Source organism: Priapulus caudatus, mitochondrion (genome assembly GCF_000485595.1).
Source record: "Priapulus caudatus mitochondrion, complete genome".
NCBI classification, from domain to species: Eukaryota; Metazoa; Priapulida; class Priapulimorpha; order Priapulimorphida; family Priapulidae; genus Priapulus; species Priapulus caudatus.
This window is the reverse complement of record NC_008557.1, coordinates 1-14919: the sequence shown is the minus strand read 5'-3', so window position 1 is coordinate 14919 and position 14919 is coordinate 1. Positions and strand designations below refer to the sequence as shown.

Below are 14919 nucleotides of genomic sequence, written 5' to 3'. Positions count from 1 at the left end.
CTGCTACCAGGATTAGATACCCAGACAGATGCAAATATATATATATAAGTATTGTCATTTAAAATGAAATTTTAGTTTATACAAATTATTTTTAGATAAGGGACTTAAGCTTCCCACTCTTTTGATTAACAATCAACTGCTTATTCAAGCTCTTATCTATCCAACCTATAATGTTTCCATTTCTCTTCTGGGTCGAAACCAGTTGCATCTAAAATGCTTATAGGCCTGGTTTAGGGCAGAGGTGCCAATTTATGAGTGCAAATCATATTTTATAGTTTAAATACTAAACCATTCTGCTCATTCTAATGCTCCTTGACTTCATTCGTGAAAAAGCCCTACAAGTAAGATGATTATAAATGTAATGCCCATTATTATTACTATTGTTTGTTCACTAGTTTTTAGGGCTAGTGGGGTAGGTAAAATTAATGTGATTTCTACATCAAAAATTAAAAATACTATTGCTACTAGAAAAAATCGTAAAGAAAATGGGGTACGGGCCGATTTTAAGGGGTCAAACCCACACTCAAATGGTGACAATTTGTCAAAATCTTTGTTACTTTTAAATGAGACAAGAATAGCTGTCCCAGCTACTGCGATAGCAACAAATAAAACAAACAAGAGATAAATAAGAATAATTGTCATTATCTTTTTTAAATTTTATTTAAACCTATTGATTGGAAGTCAATGATACTTATATACTAAAAAGACAAGATCCTCATCAATAGATTCTCACGAAAAGAAAGAGTCATACAACATCAACAAAGTGTCAGTATCAAGCGGCTGCTTCAAACCCAAAATGATGGTTAGATGAAAAGTGATTAAGTGTGTGGCGGAAAAGACAAATTAAGAGGAATGTCGTTCCGATGATTACATGAAGCCCGTGGAATCCGGTAGCTACAAAAAATGTAGAGCCATAAACAGAGTCGGCGATTGAAAATGGTGCTTGATAATATTCAAATACTTGAAGAATAGTAAAATAGATTCCTAATATAACTGTGAGCAGAAGCGCATATGATGTTTCATTGAAGTTACTTTCGATCAATCTGTGGTGTGCTCAGGTAACAGTTACTCCTGAAGCTAACAAAACAGCTGTGTTTAATAAAGGTACTTGAAATGGGTTAAATGCATCAACACCGACTGGGGGTCAGCAAGACCCTAATTCGATTGTTGGAGATAAACTTCTATGAAAAAAAGCCCAGAAGAAAGAAAAAAAAAATAAAACTTCTGATAAAATAAATAGAATTATTCCTCATCGAAGCCCAAATTCTACTGCATTTGTGTGAAGTCCCTGAAGTGTGCCTTCTCGTCTCACATCTCGTCATCATTGAAATATAGTTAAAATAATAATAAATAAACCAATAAAACACAAATTAAAGTTGCTGTTATGAAATCCCTTGACTAACCCGGCTGTTAACCCAAATGCCCCAATAGCTGCGGTTAGTGGTCAAGGACTTTGGTCTACTAAGTGGTAAGGATGAAAGTGTCCAGTCATTTAATAAACTTCTGCTGAGTATAAAGTTGTTAAAACTACAAAAACATAGGATTGGATAACTGCTACTGCAGCTTCTAAAAGAAGTAGAAAGAACTGAGTCACTAGAATAAGAGTTAAAATAACTATACTAGCTCTCACTCCTTGGCTTCCTAAAAGCGTCAAAAGAAGGTGTCCGGCAATTATATTTGCTGCTAGTCGGACAGAGAGTGTGATTGGGCGGATTAGGTTTCTAATTGTTTCAATGCAAACTATAAATATTATTAAAATTGTGGGAGTTCCTTCTGGGACTAAATGAGCTAATATATCAATGGGGCGTGTAAGTCAACCGAATAATATAAAACCTATTCATATTGGAAAAGCAAGGCTCAGAGTTACTAAAATATGAGCGGTACTAGTAAAAACATAGGGAAACAACCCTAAGAAATTTCTAAAAATAATAAATCAAAATAGGCCTAGTACCAAAACACTTATTCCTGATGGGGAAGAAGAGCTAAAGAGAGATCTTAATTCTTTTAAAACCGTTTTGTTAATTATACTTCAGCTTACTATTCAACGTGTGGGTAACACTCAGAAGGATAGTGGTAAAAAGCATAAACCAATGAGTAAAGCAATTCAATTTAAAGATAACCCAAAACCTGTTGATGGATCAAAAATAGAAAACAAACCACTTATCATTGTAAAAAAAAATTTAGTTTTTGTGTGTTAAAAAAATCAGATGATTTAGTGATTAAAATAAATTTAAAATAGGTTGTGACGGAAAACATTAGCATAACTATTACACTATACGGGTATAGTAAACTTCATATTAATGGTGATATTTGAGGAATGAAAAAAATGTCTATAGACAATTTAGACTAGACGGGTCTATGTTTTTATTAAACTAATTTTCTTCACTAAGGGTAATTTTACCGTAAGTTGGTTTAAGAGACCAGTGCTTATTCTCAGCCACTTAGTGACTAGTTAGCAGAAACTCATTTGATAAACGAAGGGGTATCAACTACTTCTAATACAATAGGTATAAAGCTATGATTCGCACCACAAATTTCTGAACATTGACCGTAAAATACACCGGGTCGGGATGAGAAGAATGATAATTGGTTTAGTCGACCAGGAACTGCGTCTACTTTAATTCCTATAGAAGGGATAGCCCATGAATGTAAAACGTCTGCAGCAGTTACCAATACACGAATTTTATTTTCCATAGGAATAATAAGGCGGTTATCTACATCTAATAGTCGAAATTGACCTTCTTCTAAGTCAGTTGATGGAATTATGAAAGAGTCAAATTCTAATTCGTTAAAATCCGAATATTCATATCTTCAATATCACTGATGACCGATTGTTTTAATAGTAATGGAAGGAGAGTTTACCTCGTCTAATAAATAAAGAAGACGAAGGGATGGAAGCGCAACGAAAATCAAAATAATTGCTGGAATAATGGTCCAAATCGTTTCAATTTCCTGCCCTTCTAGTATAAATCGATTAATGTAAGAATTAGTTATAATCGCAATTATAAAATAGCCTACTACTACTGTAATTAAAATTAATACAAATAAAATGTGATCATGAAAAAAAATTAGTTGTTCCATTAATGGAGACGCGCTATCTTGAAATATAAGTTGCCCTCATGTGGCCATTCAGGTTTTAATCTGATTAATTAGTTAAAATTGCTAATTCTGTATATGTGTGTTCTGATGGTGGGAAGTCGTGTTGTCACTCAACAGATGTTGTGTTTTGGCATCCAAACACTAGACTACGTTGAGAGATTAGAGCTTCTCAAATAATAAAAATTAATATCAATACAGCAATAATAGAGATTATAGACCCTACTGATGAGACAGCATTTCATTTAATAAAAGCATCTGGGTAGTCAGAGTAACGACGGGGTATTCCTCTTAATCCTAAAAAATGCTGAGGAAAGAATGTTAAATTGACTCCTAAAAACATAATAACGAATTGAACTTTTAATCATCGAGCATGTAAAGAGACACCTAAAATTAGAGGTAATCAAAGAGTAAGACCTCCAATAATTGCAAAAACAGCCCCCATAGAGAGGACATAATGAAAGTGAGCTACTACATAGTAAGTATCGTGTAACATAATATCAATCGAAGAGTTAGCTAAGACAACCCCTGTTAAACCCCCCATTGTAAATAAGAATACAAATCCTAAAGCTCAAAGAAGGGGAGGGTCAAACTGTAGTTGTGTTCCATGGAGGGTTGCTAATCAGCTAAAAATTTTAATTCCTGTTGGTACAGCAATAATTATTGTGGCAGCAGTGAAGTAGGCACGCGTGTCAACGTCTATACCTACTGTGAATATATGGTGTGCCCATACAACAAATCCTAAAACCCCAATAGCCAGTATAGCATAAATTATACCGAGGTTACCGAATGCTTCCTTTTTTCCTCTTTGATGGTTGATAATATGTGAGACAATTCCAAAGCCTGGTAAAATAAGAATATATACTTCAGGGTGACCAAAAAATCAAAAAAGATGTTGGTACAGAATAGGGTCTCCTCCTCCTGCAGGATCAAAAAAAGAAGTATTTAGATTTCGATCTGTCAATAATATAGTGATTGCCCCAGCAAGGACTGGGAGTGAAAGAAGAAGTAAAACAACTGTGATTTTGACTGCTCAAACAAAAAGCGGGATTCGCTCAAAAACTATCCCCTCAGTACGTATATTAATCACTGTTGTAATAAAATTTACTGCCCCTAAAATGGAAGAAGCACCTGCTAAATGTAAAGAAAAAATTGCTAAATCTACAGAGCCACCGGCGTGAGCAATATTTCTAGCTAGAGGGGGGTAAACAGTCCAACCAGTCCCGGCACCTGCTTCTACTAAAGAAGAGGCTAAAAGAAGCGTTAATGAGGGTGGTAATAATCAGAAACTTAAATTGTTTAATCGTGGAAAGGCTATGTCTGGTGCTCCTAATATTAATGGAAGCATTCAGTTACCAAAACCCCCAATTAAAATAGGCATTACTATAAAAAAAATCATTACAAATGCGTGGGCAGTAACAATCACATTATATAGGTGATCGTCTCCTAGAAGGGAGCCTGCTTGCCCGAGTTCAGCTCGAATAATTAAACTTAACCCTGAACCAACTATGGCAGATCAAAATCCAAAAATTAAATATATTGTTCCAATGTCCTTATGATTAGTTGAAAAAAATCATCGCGGTAGAATGGCTGAGAGTAAGCAGAAGACTGTAGATCTTCCAACAGAGAATAAATCTCTTTCTATCAGAGCTTTATAGTAAAAAAAATACATTAGACTGCAATTCTAAAAATGCATTATTGCTAGAGCTTAAAATTTGAGACTTCTTTCTCTCGTTTAGCTTTGAAGGCTAATAGTCTTTATAACTTAAAATTTTATATTAATATTAAAATAAAAGAAGAGCTAAACAGAATAATAATTCTAATTACACCTGACAATACTACCCAAATGGAAATATTAGTTCTTGTGTTTATTGATACTCATAAAGGTGCATCTCTTCCTATTAATCTTAATGAATAGCAAACACGCAGGTAATAAAAAAGATTCAGTAAACTTCTTGAAATTAGAATGGTTCTTAAAAGAAATAACCCATTGTTAACTAAACCATTAAAAACAACTCATTTTATTAAAAACCCCCCAAATGGGGGTAGACCCCCCAGGGATAAAAATATTATTATAATTATTAAACTATCAGTTGTTTTTTCTCACCCAAAGGAAAATACTTGATTAATATGAGTAAATCCCATGAAAAATAAAATTAAAATCAATCTTAGTCTTAAAAAACTATAGGTTAAAAAATAAGTCTTTCAGATGGTATTGGAAATAAAAATAGCTCCAAGTATTCAACCAAGGTGCCCAATTGATGAATAGGCTAGAAGTTTGCGTAAGCTTGTTTGATTGAGACCACCTAGTCCTCCAACTAACCCAGAGATTATTGCGAAAACTACTAAAACAGATTTTATAATTGAGTTTTGTAAATCAATCAAAATACAAAAAGGTCCTAACTTTTGTCATGTTATTAATATTCCACAATTAATTATATTAATCCCTTCTATTACCCCAGGAAATCAAAAATGAAAAGGTCCAACACCAATTTTTAATAAGAGTGAAAAAAAAATTAAGTAGGTTCATAAGAACTCGTTAAAAGAGAAGAAGAAACCAGAACAACCTAATCTTAGACTCCCAAATAAAAACCCAATAGAACCTAATACTTGAACAAGAAAATATTTAATACCAGATTCAGCCTCACGTATATTAACTCTTGTTATTAACAAAGTCACAAAAGATAATATATTTATCTCTAGCCCTAATCACATTGAAAATCAGGAGTTAGAACATGCAACTATGGTTATTCTAAATAACAGAATAAATAAGAATAAAATATGGTGTGGTAGAATAAACATTAATAAAGAAAGGGTTGTAACCTTTATAATTGAGGTATGAACCCAATAGCTTAATTAGCTTACCTTATCTATAAGTTAGTGTAATAGCACAAAGAACTTTGATTTCTTTAGAAATATAAAATATTACTTATAATATTAGAGGGGCTGACCCTCATATTCTACTCTATCAAAGTAGCCCTTTTTCAGGCATAATATAAAGAAAAAAGGATAGACAAAAGCTGCTAACTTTTAGTCTTAGCGGTTTAACTCCGTTATTTTTCTAGCTCTTATGGTGTAAAACACGTTAAGTTTTCAATTTAAAGATATAATATTAATTATTAAGAGTATTAAAGAATATCATCTATTTCCCTAACAGCTTCAATGTTATGCTCTATTTTATAAGCTACTTTAATAAAATGTCATAATAAGTAATAATATAATTATTATTATTAAAAGAAAGAAATAAGTTTTAATACTATTAAGTAATATAATTTGTGAAATCATATTAATTTTAGTTGTAAGCGTTTTTAGCCCTTGGGCTCCAATTAATTCAAACCACCCTAAATCTAAAGTTTTAAAAATTAAACTACCCGTTTTAAGAGGGTTCCTTGATGTGATTCCTGTCAATGAGGGAAAAAATCATATTGAAGATAAAAAAAAAGAGCTAGGAAAAAAACTCAAAGATTTTCTTTTCATGTGTTCACTAGTTGAACAATTGAGAGTAAATCCTATTCAACCCCCTAAAATTAAAATTATAATAATTAGTATTTTTTGATAAAAATTAATAAAAACAATTTGAATATCTATAAAAAATACATAAATTAGGAGTGTCCCACCTAAAAGTGAACCTAGAGATAAAACTATTATAGGGATAACTATAAATTTAGTTTCGTTACCAATCAAGGAAAGGGGTTCAGACTGATTTCATCTTCATAGTGAATAAAAACTTAAACGGAAAGAGTATATGATAGTTATTAATGTAGCCCCGTATAATAAAAAAATACCAAAAATATTTCTATTTGAAATTCATCTTGTTTCTAAAATCAAATCCTTAGAATAAAACCCAGCTAAAAAGGGAACTCCTGCTAAAGCTAAGTTAGAATAATTTAAACATACTCTAACTAGAGGCATCTGAACAACACTAGCCCCTATAAACCGAATATCTTGAGACCCTCCCCCATTATGAATTAATGCCCCAGCACATATAAATAATAATGCCTTAAATAGAGCGTGTGTTAATAAGTGAAAATATGCAAATATAGTAAATCCGAGGGCAATAGCAGATATTATTAATCCTAACTGGCTAAGAGTTGATAATGCAATAATTTTTTTAAGGTCTGTTTCGTAATTGGCACAAATTCCAGCTATAAATATTGTTATACTAGAAATAAATAATAAAATAGAACTTAATCATCAGATTTCTCTAATCAAATAATTAAGACGAATTAAAAGGTAAACCCCCGCTGCTACTAGAGTTGAAGAGTGTACTAGAGCAGAAACAGGGGTCGGGGCAGCTATAGCTGCTGGCAATCATGCTGAAAAGGGTATTTGGGCTCTTTTCGTTAATCCTGCTAAAGTAAAACAGAAAAGAGAAAAAATAAATAAGGGGTTGTAAAGATAAAAGCTTAAGAATAAGAGGTTTCATCTTCCGGTTCTAAACAAAAGCCCAATTGAAATTAAAATTGCTACGTCCCCTACACGGTTTGATAAGATTGTAATAACCCCAGCATTCATGGATTTAAAGTTTTGGTAATAAATCACTAATAGAAATGATACTAATCCTAACCCATCTCATCCTAATAGGATGCTAATAATATTGGGGCTTAAAATCACTATTCTCATAGAAAAAACGAAAAGAAGCACTAAATAAACAAATCGTGCCGGATAAATATCGTCATCTATATAAAAATTTCTGAATATTAAAACTGCTGCAGAAATTAAAATTACTAAACCTAAAAAAAGAAGCGAAACTCAATCAAAAATTAGAACAAATGATGCAGTGGCAGAATTAAGTTCAATGATCTCTCACTCCAAAAAATAGTTTTCACCGGAATAGAAAACACTTAACGTGTTTATCAGAATAAAAAATGATAATATAAAAAGTGAAAAAGAAGCTCTTAGGAAAAAATTAACTTTATAAGACATAATTTAAGACAAACATATTGTATCTTCGAAACCACAAATCGAAATTTTAGTTAAACTACTTAAATATATTCAACAAAATAGATAGTCTACACGGAAAATAAAAAAATTTAGTGGCATTCAATGTAAAAATAAAATTAAAAGTTCCCGGTTAAAACTACATCTTAATATTTTAAACGCTGTTATAATGTGCCCGTGTTGTGTTCCTACATATAAATAAATTCTATAAGCGGCAGCTAAAAAGGAGCAACTAAAAATTAAAACCCATAGACAAAAGGCCCAAGAAACTAAACTATTAATAATTCTAATTTCCCCCACAAGATTCATAGAAGGGGGTGCTGCTATGTTTCCTGCAACAAAAAGAAATCATCATAAAGAGAAAGAAGGAAGAGTTCATAAAGACCCCCCTGAGAGGAATAACGAACGTGTGTGGTTTCGTTCATAATTAATGTTTGCCAAACAAAATAAAGCAGACGAGCATAAACCATGTGCAATTATTAAAATTAAAGCCCCTCTTATCCCTCAAATAAAAAAAGTTAACATTCCCCCTAAAACTAATCCTATATGAGCGATAGAAGAATAAGCAATTAAAGCTTTTGTATCTGTCTGTCGGAGACAAATTAACCCAACTATAACACCCCCAAATAAACAAGTTCTTATTAAAATGTAAGCGCCAAAATGAAAGGACTTGAATAACACCAAAGACCGTAACAACCCGTACCCTCCTAATTTTAATAGAACACCAGCTAAAATTATTGATCCAGCAACTGGGGCCTCTACATGTGCTTTAGGTAACCATAAATGAACAGAAAATAAAGGTAATTTTACCAAAAATGCTAATGTAAAGCCAACAAATAACACAATTGTTTCAAATGTTCTATAAAAATTAATTGAGAGATTATAAAATAACAAAACGGTTCTTCTTATTTTTAAAGAAAAATTTATATATAAAATACAAATAAGAAGGGGTAAAGAAGCAAAAAGGGTATAAAATAGTAGATACAAACCGGCTTGAAGTCGTTCTGGCTGGTACCCTCACCCTATTACAATAAGAAAAATAGGGATTAACGCAGTTTCAAAAGAAATATAAAACGTAATTAAGTCTCTCATTAAAAATGTGACACTCAAAATTAGACATAAAAGTAAATTCATTAAAAGAAAAAATGATCAATTAGTCTTAAACTTAATTTTGCTTCTTGCAGAAATTATTAAAATAGAAATTCAAATAGTTAAGGAAATTAAAATAAATGATATTAAATCACCCCCTAGGAAAAAATTAAACATATCTCACTGGTTTCATCCAGTATAAATTAATATTAAACTAATTAAAAAACAAAAATAAAGTCACATATGAGTTAAGCTCCAACTAATAAAAGTTAATGGTGTTATACTTACGAAAATTCTTATTATAATTAACATTTTAAAATATTTATAGTATCAAAAAAATCTACCCCATGGGATCGAATTAAACAAACTAAAAGAGCTAATCCTAAACTAGCCTCACAAACAACAAATGTAAGAAAGATTAAGCTGATAAAACCCACAGAAAAAAAATCTATTAATATTAAACTAATAAATCAAAATAAGGAAAGTATAATAAACTCTACTCTCAATAATACAGCTAGAAGGTGTTTACGGTTTCTTCTAAAGACAAGCAATCCTAACACTCTTATTGCTCTTCTTAACAAAAAAAATAACTCTAGTTCTGTTTTTATTAAAAAATTTGAAAGAAACGTCATAGTCTTCATAGTTTATTTAAAACACTAGTCTTGTAAACTAAAACTGCAAACTTTTGCTGATGACTCAAGGAAAAGAAAAACTCTTTTCTTAAACTCCCAAAGTTTATATTTTAATTAAAACTACTCCTTGAAATGACAAAACTTCTTCTTATTCTAATGTTTCTTTTTATTTTTTATTTTTCATTTTGTACACATCCTTTATTAATAGTTTTAATTATTATAATCAATACATGTTTATCATGCATTTTATTAGGGACACTTCAATTTTCTTTTTGGTTTTCATATGTTCTATTCTTAGTTTTTTTAGGGGGTCTCCTGATTCTCTTTTTATATATTTCAAGATTAGCCTCAAATGAAACATTTAATTTAAAATTTTTATTAACACCCTTTCTATCAAGACTACTTATCATAATTTTAGTTAGTATAAACAATGAAATGTCAATAGATTCAGTGAATTCAGAATTTAAATGTCAATTTAACAGAAATTTAATTTCTACTCTAACTTATTCATTAAATAGAGTCATTTTTGTGATTCTTATTATGACATATTTATTAATTACATTAATAGCAGTTGTAAAAATCTCTCAGCTAGGATTTGGGCCTCTCCGACAATGAAAGTATGACACACCCCATTCGCAAAACCCACCCAGTAATTAAAATCATAAATACCGCATTAATTGATCTACCCGCTCCAATCAATATTTCCGCCTGATGGAATTTTGGTTTCCTTTTAGGGATATGTCTTTCAATTCAAATCTTTACTGGATTATTTTTATCTATACATTATATTCCTCATATTGATTTAGCTTTTTCTTCTGTATCTCACATCTGTCGAGATGTAAATTTTGGGTGATTATTACGTGTTCTTCACGCAAATGGGGGCTCAATATTTTTTATTTGTCTTTATATTCATATTGCTCGAGGAATTTACTATAGCTCGTTTCATCTCTATTTTACATGAATAACAGGTGTAGTTTTACTTATTCTAGTTATAGCGACTGCTTTTTTAGGATATGTTTTACCTTGAGGCCAAATATCATTCTGAGGAGCAACAGTAATCACTAATTTAATTTCTGCAGTGCCATATGTAGGGTCTATAATAGTACAGTGACTATGAGGGGGATTTTCAGTTGACAATGCTACATTAACTCGATTTTTTACGCTCCATTTTATTCTACCTTTTGTGGTTCTGGCTATAGTTGCTATTCATCTTTTATTTTTACATCAAACAGGTTCTAACAATCCTCTAGGATTAAATAGAAATGCTGAAAAAATTCCGTTCCACCCTTATTTTACTATTAAGGACTTATTTGGAGTAGTAGTAATAGTGTGGTTATTAATAATTCTTGTTTTAAGAGGCCCATATTTACTTAGAGACCCAGACAATTTCATTCCAGCCAATCCTTTGGTGACTCCCACTCACATCCAACCCGAATGATATTTTTTATTTGCATATGCAATTCTTCGATCCATCCCTAATAAATTAGGTGGGGTTGTTGCTCTTCTAGCATCTGTTGTAATTTTAATTATTCTACCACTGTATAAAAACAAGTTTATATCATCTAGATTTTATCCTTTAAACCAAATACTGTTTTGAGGTTTTATTAGCATTTTCATTTTACTTACATGAATTGGGGCCCAAGCTATTGAAGAGCCTTTTTATACATCAGCACAAATTTTAACATCATTATATTTTTTTTACTTTATTCTATCACCACTTTTAAGTGTACTATGAGATTATGTTATGGAATAAGATTTTTTGGCTGACTGGGAAGCAAATGTTTTGAAAGCATCAAATGAGTGTTCAAATCACTCAAAAATCTTTAACCATAATTAATCCAAAAACTTATTTTAAAAACAAGGTCACAAAACAGATTACTAAAATGAAGTAGTTTAATACAACAGGTAAGTAAACCTTTCATGCTAAATACATTAATTGATCATAACGAAAACGAGGATAAGCCCCACGAACTCATAAAAATAAAAAACAAATTAAACCAAGTTTTAAAATAAAAATAAAACCATAAAAAACTATGTCAACCATTCCCCCTAAAAATAATAAACACATAAGAAATCTCATAAAAATGATTCTTCCATATTCCGCCATAAAAATAAGAGCAAATCCCCCGCCTCTATATTCAACATTAAATCCAGAAACTAATTCGGATTCTCCTTCAGCAAAATCAAAAGGAGCACGATTGGTTTCAGCCAAACAAGAAACAAACCAAATCAACCCTAATGGACCTAAAATTAAGAAATGCCACGTAAAAAATTGAAAAGCTCCTTGTCCTAGGCAAGAAAAAGTGAAAGTTAATAAAATTACCCCTAAAAGAACCAGAGCTAAACTTACTTCATAAGAAACTGTTTGAGCAACAGCCCGAAGGGCCCCTAAGAGAGCATATTTAGAGTTAGAGGCCCACCCTGCTACTAAAGTTCCATAAACGCTGACTCTAGTGCAACAAAGAAAAAACACTAATCCAAGCCCAAAACTTAAAACAAAAGATTCTAATGGAAAAATAATTCATATTAGTAAAGATATAAAAAGACTAAAAACGGGAGCAAAAAAATATGCGTATAAATTAGCTTCAACAGGTAAAGTTAGTTCTTTAATAAAAAGTTTAACAGCATCAGCTAGAGGTTGGGGGATACCCATAAAACCAACTTTATTAGGCCCTTTTCGTAATTGTGCATAACCTAAGACCTTTCGTTCAAGTAAAGTAAAAAAAGCTACAGCAATAAGAACACAAATTGTCAAAATAATATAATTAACTAACATAAACATTATTAAAAAGGGGGCTTCCACCCCTATAAATGAAGCTTAAATTCATTGCACTTATCTGCCATATTAATACTAAATGTGGCATTTAACCACATATGTGAATTCTAAATTCATTGCACTTATCTGCCAACTTAGTTTTATAATTAGTTTCTTTCACAATTTTAAAATCATTTTCACCCTAAAATCCTCTCGTACTATTAAGATATATTTATTAATTAAAGAAGATAGAAACTAACCTGACTCACGTCGGTCTGAACTCAGATCATGTAGGAATTTAATAGTCGAACAGACTAACTCTATTAAGCTGCTGCACCTAATAGTCATCCTAATCCAACATCGAGGTCACAATCCTCTTCGTCGATAAGAACTCTCAAAAGAGATTATGCTGTTAACCCTAAGGTAACTTAGTCCTAAGATCAATATTATTGGATCATTTTAAATAAATTATTATAGATTAAAAAGTATTTTTATCGTGTTTTAAAACCAAATAAAATTTAAATGTCACCCCAACAAAAATTAACTTAATCAATATTATTTAACCTAATAAATAGAAACTAAYAAAAAAAAGTTTAATTCAAGCTCTATAGGGTCTTCTCGTCTTTCATTAATAATTAGGCATCTTCACCTAAAATGTAAATTTAATATATAAGGYAGAGACAGCTGAACCTTCGTTAGACCTTTCATTCCAGCCCCCAATTAAAAGGCAAATGATTATGCTACCTTTGCACGGTCAAAATACCGCGGCCGTTTAAATACTCACCGGGCAGGCACGACTAAAAATATTTTCTGCTAGCCATGTTTTTGTTAAACAACCGAAGTTCATTTTTGCCGAGTTCCTTTACCTCATCACTATCCAAATAAAATATCTTTAAGTTAAAATATAAAAAATAACTCTGTAATATTAATTTTATCTACTAATATTAAAATAATTTCCTTAGAAAACGTTTAACTAAATAATCATTATTAAATTAAGTCTCAGAGCATAAAATAAATCAAATAATAAGTTTAAATAAGTTATAAAACACATTATTGGAAAAAACTTTAAATTCTACCCAATTTTAACAACATCTCTAACCATAAATCGTACTTTTATACAGAACCAATAAGCTTATCCTTAAAAGTTGACAAATCAAAAATAAAAATTAATTTCATAAATTTTTAATATAGACCTAAAGTCATAATAAGATTACCAGATAATTAATAATTCGACTGGCATTTCACCCCTAATTTTAAATTTATCATATTGTTGCCACAATAAAAAACAGTATAAAATTAACTCAATATTATTCGGGAAAAACTAAAATAGCCCCTATTTTTACTAACTCATGATGCAAAAGGAAGATACTAACAATTACCTTCATAAATAAAAACTTTCCTCTAAAGTACTTTTAAACTATAATAAAAAACATTCAATCATTAAAAATTACATAAAAAAAAATAAAATAATATATTAAAAATTAAATAAGACAAAACAAATTAATAATAAGTCAAGTTTTTCAACTCAGTTAAAAATAACTTCAATTCAATGTAAGTGAATTGCTTTAAATAAGCTATAAGTAGTTCCTAGGAGCATCTTCCGATACACCTACTTTGTTACGACTTTTCTCATCTTGCTGACGAGAGCGACGGGCGATGTGTACATATTTTAGATCTAATTTCAACAAAACACACTAATATAAACTTACTCCCAAATCCACCTTCAGATAAAATTTCAACTTATCATTCGTATCCAACAAAAGAATGTAGCCCATTTCTACCTCAACATAACCTGCACCTTGACTTGACGTAGTAACAAAAATTACTAAGCATATGATTAAATTCTATAAAAATATGCTGACGACAGCGGTATACAAAGTGAAAAACAAATTGAGGAAAGATGTAACGTGGATCATCAATTACAGAACAGGCTCCTCTGGGGAGAATAAAATACCGCCAAATTTTTTAAGTTTCAAACAAAAATTAATACTACTCGGGTATAAAAATTTATAAAATAGAATAACAGGGTATCTAATCCTGGTTTATATCTAAATTTTCAAGATAGCTGCTCCTCTCAATTGGGGTTAATAAAAAACAATACAAATTTTACATATTATGAATTAATAAATACACCAAAAAATTACATAATCCTAATTTTTACCAAAAACTTTTATATTAATCATCCGTGTAACCGCGGCAGCTGGCACGCCATTAGCCAATTAAAACAATGTATTTCTCTCACTAACATAAATTATATATTAAAAACTCAAGCACTGGAGACGCGACTCACCATTTAGATAATTGATATCCCGCAAGACAAAAATTTTACCATGTGTCAAAAAACATAAAATAAAAGATTACAGCCAAAATCAAACTGTTATATAAAACAAAAAATAAAAATGGTTA

General features: G+C 30.9%; 13 protein-coding genes and 24 non-coding genes across 37 annotated transcripts; 9 read left to right on the top strand and 28 right to left on the bottom strand. All coding sequences in view use genetic code 5, as the record gives it.

Annotated features, from left to right (window-relative positions):
• Positions 1-91: 91 nt before the first annotated feature.
• Positions 92-159, bottom strand: KEG42_t22. Its single transcript has one exon. It is a non-coding gene; the product is annotated as a tRNA-Asn (tRNA).
• A 2-nt stretch (positions 160-161) lies between these two features.
• KEG42_t21 lies at positions 162-226 on the bottom strand. Its single transcript has one exon. It is a non-coding gene; the product is annotated as a tRNA-Arg (tRNA).
• Positions 227-290, bottom strand: KEG42_t20. The gene has a single exon. It is a non-coding gene; the product is annotated as a tRNA-Ala (tRNA).
• Positions 277-645, bottom strand: ND3 (NADH dehydrogenase subunit 3). Its single transcript has one exon. The coding sequence runs from the start codon at positions 643-645 to the stop codon at positions 277-279; it is 369 nt and encodes a 122-aa protein (YP_851005.1).
• An 8-nt stretch (positions 646-653) lies between these two features.
• KEG42_t19 lies at positions 654-708 on the bottom strand. Its single transcript has one exon. It is a non-coding gene; the product is annotated as a tRNA-Gly (tRNA).
• COX3 (cytochrome c oxidase subunit III) lies at positions 692-1492 on the bottom strand. Its single transcript has one exon. It carries the CDS (start codon positions 1490-1492, stop codon positions 692-694), a length of 801 nt encoding a protein of 266 aa, YP_851004.1.
• On the bottom strand, positions 1493-2167 carry ATP6 (ATP synthase F0 subunit 6). The gene has a single exon. The coding sequence runs from the start codon at positions 2165-2167 to the stop codon at positions 1493-1495; it is 675 nt and encodes a 224-aa protein (YP_851003.1).
• ATP8 (ATP synthase F0 subunit 8) lies at positions 2161-2328 on the bottom strand. The gene has a single exon. It carries the CDS (start codon positions 2326-2328, stop codon positions 2161-2163), a length of 168 nt encoding a protein of 55 aa, YP_851002.1.
• On the bottom strand, positions 2321-2382 carry KEG42_t18. The gene has a single exon. It is a non-coding gene; the product is annotated as a tRNA-Asp (tRNA).
• KEG42_t17 lies at positions 2383-2447 on the bottom strand. Its single transcript has one exon. It is a non-coding gene; the product is annotated as a tRNA-Lys (tRNA).
• A 1-nt stretch (position 2448) lies between these two features.
• On the bottom strand, positions 2449-3129 carry COX2 (cytochrome c oxidase subunit II). Its single transcript has one exon. The coding sequence runs from the start codon at positions 3127-3129 to the stop codon at positions 2449-2451; it is 681 nt and encodes a 226-aa protein (YP_851001.1).
• A 16-nt stretch (positions 3130-3145) lies between these two features.
• Positions 3146-4741, bottom strand: COX1 (cytochrome c oxidase subunit I). The gene has a single exon: positions 3146-4684. The coding sequence runs from the start codon at positions 4682-4684 to the stop codon at positions 3146-3148; it is 1539 nt and encodes a 512-aa protein (YP_851000.1).
• KEG42_t16 lies at positions 4677-4743 on the top strand. The gene has a single exon. It is a non-coding gene; the product is annotated as a tRNA-Tyr (tRNA).
• Position 4744: 1 nt separating this feature from the next.
• KEG42_t15 lies at positions 4745-4806 on the top strand. The gene has a single exon. It is a non-coding gene; the product is annotated as a tRNA-Cys (tRNA).
• On the bottom strand, positions 4806-4871 carry KEG42_t14. The gene has a single exon. It is a non-coding gene; the product is annotated as a tRNA-Trp (tRNA).
• Positions 4870-5898, bottom strand: ND2 (NADH dehydrogenase subunit 2). The gene has a single exon. It carries the CDS (start codon positions 5896-5898, stop codon positions 4870-4872), a length of 1029 nt encoding a protein of 342 aa, YP_850999.1.
• On the bottom strand, positions 5899-5967 carry KEG42_t13. The gene has a single exon. It is a non-coding gene; the product is annotated as a tRNA-Met (tRNA).
• On the top strand, positions 5968-6031 carry KEG42_t12. Its single transcript has one exon. It is a non-coding gene; the product is annotated as a tRNA-Gln (tRNA).
• KEG42_t11 lies at positions 6029-6094 on the bottom strand. The gene has a single exon. It is a non-coding gene; the product is annotated as a tRNA-Ile (tRNA).
• Position 6095: 1 nt separating this feature from the next.
• Positions 6096-6160, top strand: KEG42_t10. Its single transcript has one exon. It is a non-coding gene; the product is annotated as a tRNA-Ser (tRNA).
• On the top strand, positions 6161-6224 carry KEG42_t09. Its single transcript has one exon. It is a non-coding gene; the product is annotated as a tRNA-Glu (tRNA).
• Positions 6223-6290, bottom strand: KEG42_t08. The gene has a single exon. It is a non-coding gene; the product is annotated as a tRNA-Phe (tRNA).
• A 48-nt stretch (positions 6291-6338) lies between these two features.
• Positions 6339-8022, bottom strand: ND5 (NADH dehydrogenase subunit 5). Its single transcript has one exon. A coding segment is annotated over exon 1 (1684 nt).
• On the bottom strand, positions 8023-8087 carry KEG42_t07. The gene has a single exon. It is a non-coding gene; the product is annotated as a tRNA-His (tRNA).
• Positions 8026-9438, bottom strand: ND4 (NADH dehydrogenase subunit 4). Its single transcript has one exon. The coding sequence runs from the start codon at positions 9436-9438 to the stop codon at positions 8026-8028; it is 1413 nt and encodes a 470-aa protein (YP_850997.1).
• ND4L (NADH dehydrogenase subunit 4L) lies at positions 9432-9782 on the bottom strand. Its single transcript has one exon — positions 9432-9767. It carries the CDS (start codon positions 9765-9767, stop codon positions 9432-9434), a length of 336 nt encoding a protein of 111 aa, YP_850996.1.
• KEG42_t06 lies at positions 9760-9823 on the top strand. Its single transcript has one exon. It is a non-coding gene; the product is annotated as a tRNA-Thr (tRNA).
• On the bottom strand, positions 9823-9888 carry KEG42_t05. The gene has a single exon. It is a non-coding gene; the product is annotated as a tRNA-Pro (tRNA).
• Positions 9889-9890: 2 nt separating this feature from the next.
• Positions 9891-10415, top strand: ND6 (NADH dehydrogenase subunit 6). The gene has a single exon. The coding sequence runs from the start codon at positions 9891-9893 to the stop codon at positions 10413-10415; it is 525 nt and encodes a 174-aa protein (YP_850995.1).
• Positions 10378-11511, top strand: CYTB (cytochrome b). The gene has a single exon. It carries the CDS (start codon positions 10378-10380, stop codon positions 11509-11511), a length of 1134 nt encoding a protein of 377 aa, YP_850994.1.
• On the top strand, positions 11512-11581 carry KEG42_t04. The gene has a single exon. It is a non-coding gene; the product is annotated as a tRNA-Ser (tRNA).
• A 23-nt stretch (positions 11582-11604) lies between these two features.
• Positions 11605-12567, bottom strand: ND1 (NADH dehydrogenase subunit 1). The gene has a single exon: positions 11605-12534. It carries the CDS (start codon positions 12532-12534, stop codon positions 11605-11607), a length of 930 nt encoding a protein of 309 aa, YP_850993.1.
• Positions 12541-12608, bottom strand: KEG42_t03. Its single transcript has one exon. It is a non-coding gene; the product is annotated as a tRNA-Leu (tRNA).
• KEG42_t02 lies at positions 12608-12673 on the bottom strand. Its single transcript has one exon. It is a non-coding gene; the product is annotated as a tRNA-Leu (tRNA).
• KEG42_r02 lies at positions 12674-14033 on the bottom strand. The gene has a single exon. It is a non-coding gene; the product is annotated as a l-rRNA (ribosomal RNA).
• Positions 14034-14097, bottom strand: KEG42_t01. The gene has a single exon. It is a non-coding gene; the product is annotated as a tRNA-Val (tRNA).
• Positions 14098-14893, bottom strand: KEG42_r01. The gene has a single exon. It is a non-coding gene; the product is annotated as a s-rRNA (ribosomal RNA).
• Positions 14894-14919: the final 26 nt, after the last annotated feature.